Source organism: Tupaia chinensis, unplaced genomic scaffold (assembly GCF_000334495.1).
Source record: "Tupaia chinensis unplaced genomic scaffold, TupChi_1.0 Scaffold000054_1, whole genome shotgun sequence".
NCBI classification, from domain to species: domain Eukaryota; kingdom Metazoa; phylum Chordata; class Mammalia; order Scandentia; family Tupaiidae; genus Tupaia; species Tupaia belangeri.
Window position 1 is genome coordinate 4,742,210 of NW_006159512.1, and position 10,061 is coordinate 4,752,270.

Genomic DNA, 10,061 nt, shown 5'->3' on the forward strand with positions numbered 1-10,061 from the left:
ATTGGTGGCATACCTGTGCTTTTTACAGTAGGTGGTCACTGGAAAAATCCACCACAAATAGATCAAGCCCTCTGAAAGCATTTCAGAGTTGCAGAGGGAGAGAAAGCCTATGGCTGGGAATCAGAAAGGATCAAAGAACAGCCGCCCTGGCCTGATAAGGAAGGGGTTAGTTAGCTTTAGTGACTGGTTCAGAATCCAATTGATTTTTCTGTTGTTAATTAAAATATTTCCTTGGGCTTTTTTTCTCCCCCAAAGGGTCTCCTGATTTTTTCATTTTATTCAACCAAGTTTTAAGATGGCCCCTCCCATATGTTTGCATTTTTTAGCCCATGGTTTTGGTATGTGTTCTAAGGGAGACAGTGGAGACAGGACAGTGAGAGGGGGACAAATAACCAACTTTTTTCACCTAAGAGAAAAACTCCACGGTGTTTTCCCTTTGGCTTTTGAATAGCAGAAGTACAACAAGACTTCATGTCAATAAGTACCTGTTCGATTGTTTTAGATTCTAAGAGCTTTCTGAGGGGAGATGTCCTCTGCCCATTCCAACCAGCTAATTTATTGACAGTTGGCATGGCTGACTGAGGGTTATTTGCTAAAAAATTGATAGGACCTGGACCAGCAGATGGCATAATGGTTACGTCATTGGACTCTCACGTAGTTGACCACAGTTTGAGTCCCAGATCTGGTGACTTGGAGCTCATGCTGGGGGCATGTGCAGGCATGGCTCGGATCCTGAGAAGAGAATGAAGGAGAAGAGATTGCGGTGTAGCCACCCCCTGAGGGGTAATTTCTCACTTTCTGTCTCTCTGTCTCTCCAGCAAGCGCAGGTACCCTATAGCAAAAATCTCTCTAAAAAAAGAAAGAAATCGGTACAACCGGTTCCTTGACATGAGTTATTTTGCAGCTTTTCCAGCCCAGATTTTAAAGGAGTGGGAGATTCCTTAGAAAGGCAAGGGGTATATTTTTATATTACTGAGAGCCAAAACCCTAGCCCTAATTGCTCTTCTGCCCTTGTTAAGAAATGGAAGACATGTGTTGACAGTGAGAAGAAATTTAAATGATGGCGTTTGGGTGAATGCCTCAGAGCCTTCGGCCAGCGGGAGGCAGACCAATGGGAGACATAGCGTTCCCTGTGGGTAACACAGACGAAGAAAGCTGCCCGTGGAGTGCCAAGGGATGGTTCTTGATTTCTTGGCAGCAAGCAGAAGGGGCTTTTGTGCGGGTAGCAACAGCCTGCCCATCAACTATATTTATGGAGCACCTGCTGTGTGGAATTTGAAAAGGAGGAGGAGAAGGGCCTTGTCCTCAAGCAGCTTGTGATCAAAGGGAGAAGCCACATCCCCATCTACTGTAAACCTTTTAGCAGTCACAACCACATGGGAGATGGGAGAGGGACTGCTAAGTGGGGCCTGGGCTGAGCTTTGTGGCTCAAAGTGTGGGTGGTGAACCAGCAGCATCAGCATTACCTGGGGGCCTGTTAGAAATGCAGTATTTTGAACACCCTCCTACACCATTCCCCTCCTTCCCCTGCAGAGATCCAGTGTCAAGAGCAGCAGATTAAGCAGACCCTAAGTATTCCATATGCACCCAGCAGTTTGAGAAGCTCTAGAAGGTCTGTGGAAGTAGCAATGTTTTAAGCAAACAGAGTGGCCTGGTTGTGTGACTAAATTAACACTAAAGGACGGGGCTGGCTCTGCAGCACAGTGGTTAAAGGAGCCAGATTCCATATGGCCAACCATGGTTCAAACCCCAGCCCCAGTGACTTGAAAAATGTGTCAGGTGTATGTGTGTGCGTGCCTAAAGTCCCAACAGGAAGGAGACATGGAGGGAAGGGGATTGTGGCATGACCACACCACATGTGCTTTCTCTCTCTCTCTCTCTCTCTTTTCCTTGAGAAACTCACATATATTCTGGCAATTAAAAATAAAATACGGACTTGTGACAAATCAACTAATTAATTAATATTTTAAAGAACACTTAAGAGCAGTTCATTTACCTGTAGGTTTTTCAGACATGGGATCTCCTTTCATCTCAGCCACTTTTTTTGTTTGTTTGTTTGTTTGTTTGTTTTTTGGAGAGATTTTCACTGTAGGGCGCGTGCGCTCGCTAGACAGACAGAGAGAGACATAGAGACAGAAAGCGAGAAATCACCCCCCAGGGGGGATGGTCACGCTGCAATCCCTTCTCCTCCATTCTCCTCTCGGGATCTTGGGCACGCACGCACATGCACCCGGCGTGAGTTTTAAGCCACCGGGTCCGGGACACGAACCGCGGTCGACTACGTGGGAATCCAGCGACATAGCCATTACGCTAACTGCTGGTTCCCCATCTCAGCCACTTTTCTAATGTCGCGGCTCTTGTTAAATTCACAATGAGAGCTCAATGAATTTCAGGGGCATGTGTGCACCTGATCCTGGTTCTCACTTGGAGGGGTATCTGGGAATTGCTGCTAATGAATGAAGAGGCAATCTATGAAGTTGGGGAACAGGAAATGGCTTTTAGAGGAGTGGGCAAAGCTCAGTGTGACAGAAACTGAGCTGGAGTGACAGATGCATGAGAAGTTCTGTCAAGGTCGAGGGGAATACCCTAGGGCCCTGAAACTTACTTTTAATGGCTCATTTTCCATCTAGGTAATGTGCTTCTTGGCCTTCACCACGCCCTGTGTGCCATCTCTACAGATTTAGGACAGTTGGAATTTTTTGTTTCAAATGCTAAAAGTGACTGAGGGTTCATTTTTATTCTTATCCTTTCCGTCCCACCACAATTTATCGATGGACTGATCCACTTACCTACATTGTGCAAATAAATTTATAAGCACCTATCATGCATGTAAATTTAACCACACTCAATTATTATTCCCATTGTACAGTATGGATGTTAGGGATCCACTTCCCCTGACTAGTCCCCAGAAGCAGAAAGTGAGAGAAAGTGAGAACACATTCCCCATGAGGGATGATCACACTACTATCTTTTTCTTCCATTTTTCCCTCTTTTTGGGATTTTAGGCATGGGTACATATGCCCAGTATGTTTTTAAAATTGCTGGGTCCAGCACTCAAGCCATGCAGTCAGCCACTCAGGAGGCTGGTTGGGCCATTTCCAAGCATGTTTTAACATGATGCAGTCCAAAGACCCAGAAATAAGGCAAATTCTTAGCAGGTGGCACGTGTGGGAAAATATGAGCATCTTCTTCATAGGTGTGTCAGAATGAAAATGGTGATAATAATGATGGTAACCATGAAGAGATACAGTGTATGCAGTATTTCTCATGTCCCCACCCCTGTTAACTCATTCATTCCTGCCAAGGACCCTTGACGTAGGTTCTGCTATTTTTTCCATTTCATGGATGAGGAAATCAAAGCACATTCCACTTTTAGAGATGAGGCAACATCCAGATGAGGTCATGTGGTCTTGAGAACAAGACCAATTTAGTGGGGAGAATGGAGTAAGAGCTCTGAAAAGTCCACCAGTCCATTCCACCTGCCAGTGTAAGCAGTGAAAAGGGATGTGCAGATCTGTGCTGCAGAGCCCAGGTTGAGAGTCAGGCAGATGCGGGCAGAGCCTGGCTCTACCCTTCATGGGCTGCAGTTCACATCTACAAAAATGGGGATAATTGCAATACTGAGTTAATTGAGTTGTAAGGATTTTAAGAAGATGGGGCCAGCAGGTAGTGTAGTGGTCAAGGCACTGAACTCCCACATGGTCAACCATGGTTTGAGTTCCAGACCTAGCAACTTGAAACTCAGACCAGGCACATGTGTGCACATGCCCAAAATCCTGAGAGGAGAATGGAAGAGAAGAGATTACAGTGTGGCCATCCCCCCTGGGGGGGGGTGATTTGTTACTTTCTGTCTGTCTTTCCAGTGAGTGTGCACACACTGTAGCAGAAATCTCTCTCTCTTTTTTTTTTTTTTTTTTAAAAGACTTAATGTGTACTAGCTCTCATATGCAGTAGGTGCTCAGTGGTTGATTATTTATCCCTTTATGGGCTATAAAGTAATGGGATTTCTGTGATTTTAAGGAGGAGAAATCCTGATACTGCCAACTCATCAGGCAGGCATGTATTTTCCTATTTCCCCTTCCTGCAATCGTCCTACAAATGTCCAGGATTCGTATCCTGTAGTGTTTCTGTAGTACAAACTACCTGACACAGCTGGTCGTTAGGGACCCATGTTCTGCAGATTTGGTGGAAGTTGAATTAAGTCCTTCAAATTCTCATTTTGCTTTATTTTTTGATCTATTACATAGACCGTGGGGGCTACAGACACAACAGAAATGAAGCATTTACATTCTGAACACATTTACAGTCTTAGTATCCGAGATGGTTCTTTTTATTTATTTGATTCAAATTCAGCCTTGGTCTTATTTGGGTTTTAAGCAACCGTAGCTTCCCCTTACAAAATGGGCCTTTGTTACATAAATGCTGAGAAAGCTTGGATAATTTGAGAGGTAAGATGCAATCACTGAAGAAGCCCTTTTTCCTTCTTTTTAAAAATTAATTCATTATGCATTTAATATCTTTTCAATAATAATGTGAGAGACAGGGAGATAGGAAAGGAATACAAGATCCCTGTTTTTGTTTGGCTGGGAGATAAAGAAATATAAATACCACGAGACTGCTAGAAAATCATTAAATTACAGTGAACAAAGAGTACATTATGTTGTGGTCCAGAATGTCAAGAGAATAATGAGGGGGAACTGAATAGAAGAGTTAGCTCTGAAAGTCTTAAGGAAAGTGTCAAAAAGATGGACAAAAATCACCAGAGAAGAGAAACGGTAATAGTTAAAGCTGTTAATTATAGAACTCTTTCTACCTGCCAGGAACTGTACTGTGCATTGTCCATTGGATTAGCAGCCTGAGAGGACATGTATTATATTATTGTTATTCCATAGATGAAAAAGTGAGGCTGACAGAGATGAAGGAAATACCTACAGTTATGCAACTAAGAAAGCAGAGTAGGATTCAAACCTGTCTGTCTGACTCAATCACACGGAGAGAAAAAGCAGAAGGTCCATTGAGCAGATGGTCATCACTACCCTCAGAAGCAGAAAAGACAGAAAATGAATAGAGAAACCAGCTTTAGAACAGAAATACCACTAGCACTCAGGAAGAAGAGGGAGAGCAAGGAAGGGGGCACAATGGCTTTGAATGCTAACCTGGAGATTATAGACCCAACCAAATAGGTACAGAGACCTTCTCTGGTAGAAAAGCAGGAAGAAACACAGCTGTGGAGTAAGTAATTTTTTGTAGCTGTGAGGAAAAGACTGGAGGGCAGAAACACTTGTCTGTAGAGAGAACCAGTAAGAGGTCTCAGGAATTTCATGACAATGGCCCAGGCCAAAAGATGGTGTGTCAGAGAAGCTGGCCTCTCGTTCTCAGAAGTCTGATACCTGTGTGCTGCAACAACGCACCAAAGCCAAGAGCTCAATATTAGATTTCCATGTCTGTACTCGGGGCTTTGAAAATAAGATGCTTTGACTGAGGGTTGAGTCTTCTGGTTGACATTGGCACTAGTGATCTTTTTTTGTGACGTTGCAAAGAACACAAGCATTTCTGGCAATGCCACCTAAGGGTCTGTGCATTCCTGGTATCTGTGAGTGACATCACACCCTGCCATGTTATCTTCTGCCAGGCTGGAAGGGGATATGTTTTTTTCTCCTTTAGTGATATTTGTATTTTCTCTCTCCTTCGTAAATGATGACGTACTTATTCATGGTCATTTGAATTAAAATACATTTACAATTTTTTAAAAACCAAGAAATTGGACTTCATAACAGGCCAAAAAAAAAAAAAAAAGTAGTGTTAGAAAAAAACACATCATTGCAGTTGGGAGTGAAGGAGCTGTTCCTTAGCAGGAGCAGAGCAATGCCTACGTCAAAGGAACGCGTTTCATCAAGCTCTTCTGGCAGTGATTCTGACAGTGAAGTTGACAGGAAGTTGAAGAGGAAAAAGTAAGTTGCTCCAGAAAAATCTGTAAAGAAGCAAAAGACTGGTGAAATGTCTAGAGCTCTGTCATCTTCCAGAACAGCAGCAGCGAGATGATAACATGTTTCAAATGGAGAAAATGAGATACGAATTGGGAACATGAGATACGTCAGTGTTTAGGATTTTAAAGGGAAAGTTCTAAGTAATATTAGAGAATATTGGATGGATCTGGGAGGTGCAATGAAACCGGGAAGAAAAGGTATGTCTTTAAATCCAGAGCAACGGAGCCCCCAAAGGAACAGATTTCTGACCTTAATGGTGCAGTAAGAAAACTGTATCGTCCGAGCCATATAAAACCTGTATTGTTCAAGTTGTTTTGATCTGTCTTTTTACATTGGCTTTTGTTTTCTAAATGTTGTTTTCCAAGCTATTGTATATTTGGAGTGCAGAACAGTTTTTAAGATGAATACTTTTTTTCAAATGTGTATTATTAAAAATGTTCTGAGGAAAAAAAAAAAGGAAAAGAAAAGAAAAAAGAAAAAGACATTGTTGCATCCTGGCAGCCCTGCATCACTCTTCTAAATTTCTGTCGTGGTGCAATCTGTTCATGTTTTTCCACACTCGTTGCAGCCTGCCCAGACTAAAACAGGGCACTTGGCCTACAGTGTTGACTGTTCAGCCAAGGTGCTTGTTTTGAGGCACTGTTCTCCCTGCCCAGAAAGATTCACTTGGGGAAAACGTGTGGGAAATCCCAGACACTGACAAGGTTTAGGCTATAAGATCCCATAATGTGTACTCCCATGAAGTAAAAAAAGTTTTTAAAAATCTTTGTATTGGGGCCAGCTGCTGGTGTGGTGGTCAAGGGCGCTGGATTCCCACATGCCTAACTGTGGTTCAAGTCCCAGACCTGGTGGCTTGCTTTCTCGCTTGCTCTCTCTCTCTCTCTCTCTCTCGCCACTGTGTTCCTCTCTGGTCAAATTAAAATAAATAAATAAAGTTAAAAGAACTTTTAAAAAAATCTTTGTATTTTATTTAATGATCAAGTGGAAATAATTTTAAAAGAAATCACCTTCATTAACCGTCTCTTTCCACACTGAAGTTGAAGGAGTTCGTTCATTCACACATCATTAATGCCACGTTCGGGCATCCATGGGGATTGAGCAGAGGAAATTCTGTCCTCTTTGGTCCTGAGTATGTTTTTGGTTCCTCGGAAATACTGTTTTAGTGAAAATTTCTTTAACAGACTTCATAGCCAAACTGCTCTATAATACTGTATTATCCAAAGCCAGGTGCAAAAACCCCAAACCAGAGTTTGAAACTTTTGATAAGCTTAGGTAGAAATCCGCTCCAGGCAGGTGCACTTCCAGAAACATCTATGAAAGGGTTGATTTTGTTTCCTAGTGAAGAGCAGCTTGCCTTATAGTAAAATGAAAGGCTGCAAAGCTAGGAGACTTGGATCCTATCATCATTCAGAAAATGTGTCTCATGAGGACAGGACATCATTGGAGACGCTATGGTGTCCTTGCTCTCTGGAGAGAGGAAGTCTCATTTCTACATAGACCCTGCTTTAGGCTCAGTGGGATGTGCCTGCTACCCACTGTGTCTCCTTTCATGCCCACAGTAACCCTATACATGAACGATGGGTGTCAGTGTTCTTTCTCCAGTGTGGAAAACAGGCTCAGCACCATCCAACGACCTGCTTGCTGCCTGAGGAAATAACTAAGTAGCAAGGCCACCTGATCCCCATTTTGCCTGTTCACTTTTCAACACTATACTATACCACTGCCTGGAGATCTCTACACTACCGTGTAGGTCCTCACCACACCCCACCAGGCAGTGTATCTAGCTAGGGCCTCTTAATGCCACGGGCTGATTCTTCTCTCTCCAGACCCTGTGGTCAGTACACTCAGGTAACATGGCTGCCTGGAGGGGAGTGTAGCCTGGGGCTATGGGCATCAGCTCTTCTCTGTGGTAAGTGAGCCTAATGTCTCCATATTACTTTTTTCCTTTCTAGAAAATGAAGTGCCAGCCCCAGCCCCAACCCCCGAAGGTGAGTAAAAGCTGCCTCAACGTTAGAGCTGCAAACATATCCTAGCATGATTTGGCCTACACAGATACCATGAGCTTTCACGTAACTCTTACTGAGAAACTGAGTGGTGACAGTTGTGATAAGGTAATAATAATAAAAACAAAACATTGTGTTTATATAACCCTCTCACATTAATCTAACTTGGATGGCCCTTCTTATGGGAGGGGATGTCAAAACATTTATTAAAAAAAAATGGAATTAAAGTATGGGTTTCTTTTGGTGCAAACATTTTTGAAATTCATGCATTGTTTTTTCATCATACACATTTTCCATGAGCTTTTTGAAGACCTCTTGTGCATTATGGGAATGCTTCTTATAAAATCCTTCAAATTATGCAAAACTTGTTGCTATGCCTGTTTTATAGTTTGGAGGTTAAAGCCTCCAGAGGGTCAAAGGATTTATGGGACTTTTTCCCATATTATGAAGGTCAAACAAAGCCCACATCATCCTTTTCAGAGAGAGTAGATCCTACCTCAGCCCCAGAAGATCAGTAACTCCTTCCCAACTTAATTATATGACCATCGAGCACTTCCAGAAACTCATCATTGAGCTTCCAGAAAGGTGTGGTGGTGGCCTCTGAGGCTCGACTTTTGAACCAACTTCTTCAGTTCTTATTACCCTTGTTGTCCACTAGCTGGCAAAAAAAAAAAAAAAAAAAAAGAAGAAGAAGAAGGAGATCCAATAAAACCCTTGGCAAGTAGATGCAGTTCTTAGTGACACACAATATGTGAAGCTTGTTTTTATATCCACATAGAACTAAGGAAGAGAACAGGATTAGAAGAATGACATGCCCAAGAAGATTGTTAAACTCTTACCATGGCTTTCCAGAATCACTTGCCCTCACCAAATACCTTCTAAGATGGGAGAAACCAAAATCATGTGCATTTTCCCTTGAAGATACCAAAGTGCTCTTTCTTAATACTCTTCTTAAAGTGGGTGAGACCCTAACATTCATTCAAGAATTATTCCCTGGATGTTTACCATGTGCACAGCTCTAACCCTTCTGAAGGATACAGAGCTCTCTACCATTTATTTATTGATCACAAGATGCAAATATACTACTATACCAGATATAGTGGGAAACTATTAGAAAAGTCATGATGTATTTTCTATGATTTCCTATGCTAAAATGTGTCATGACTTTTCCAACAACCCAATAAATAGAAACACTTTCCTGTATTCGGTCTGTTTCCAGCCAAGTAGAAAATAAAATACAGCCTGGAGAACAATTAAGCAAAATGCAACTACTATCTTAAAGCATTAGTCTAGGGACCAGCAGATGGCAGAATGGTTATGTTGCTGGACTCCCACGTAGTCAACCATGGTTCAAGTCCCATACCTGGCAGCTTAAAACTCATGCCAGGCATGTGTGTGTACATACCCAAAATCCTGAGAGGAGAATGGAGAAGAAAGAATTGCAGAATGGCCATCCTCTGGGGGGGGGAGGGTGATTTCTTGCTTTCTATCTCTCTAGTGAGTGCATGTGCACTATAGCAAAAATCTCTCTTAAAAAGAAAGAAAGAAAGAAAGAAAGAAAGAAAGAAAGAAAGAAAGAAAGAAAGAGAGAAAGAAAGAGAGAAAGAAAAAGAAAGAAAGAGAGAAAGAAAAAGAAAGAAAGAAAGAAAGAAAGAAAGAAAGAAAGAAAGAAAGAAAGAAAGAAAGAAAGAAAGAAAGAAAAAGAAAGAAGGAAGGAAGGAAGGAAGGAAGGAAGGAAGGAAGGAAGGAAGGAAGGAAGAGTTTAGCCTCTATGGCTGTTCCTTTAATTTTCTTATCATTTCTCTATTTTCCATCAATTTGTTGTGGGAAGTTTTGAAGAAGTTTCTTGTCTAACCTTTCCACTGAGTTTTTCATTTAAGTATCAGCATTTTTTGTTCTCTAAATGCTTAAATTTTTAAAATTTAATTTTATTTATTCATCATTTATTTTTATTTGACCAGAGGGGGACAGAGAGAGAGAGAGAGAGAGAAACTGCAATTCCTTCTCCTCCACTAATCTATACTTCCAAGATCTCAGGCACGGAGCACATGTGACTGGCATGTCTTCAACC

The 10,061-nt window shown here is 42.0% G+C and overlaps 1 protein-coding gene across 1 annotated transcript in view; it reads left to right on the plus strand.

Annotated features, from left to right (window-relative positions):
- Window positions 1–5,865: 5,865 nt before the first annotated feature.
- Window positions 5,866–10,061, plus strand: part of MYBPC1 (myosin binding protein C1) — an 86,820-nt gene continuing 82,624 nt past the window's right edge. Inside the window, exons 1-2 of the mRNA XM_027775564.1 lie at window positions 5,866–5,951; window positions 8,441–8,580. Of these exons, the coding sequence (XP_027631365.1) occupies window positions 5,866–5,951; window positions 8,441–8,580 (226 nt within the window). The remainder of the gene's footprint in view (window positions 5,952–8,440; window positions 8,581–10,061) is intronic.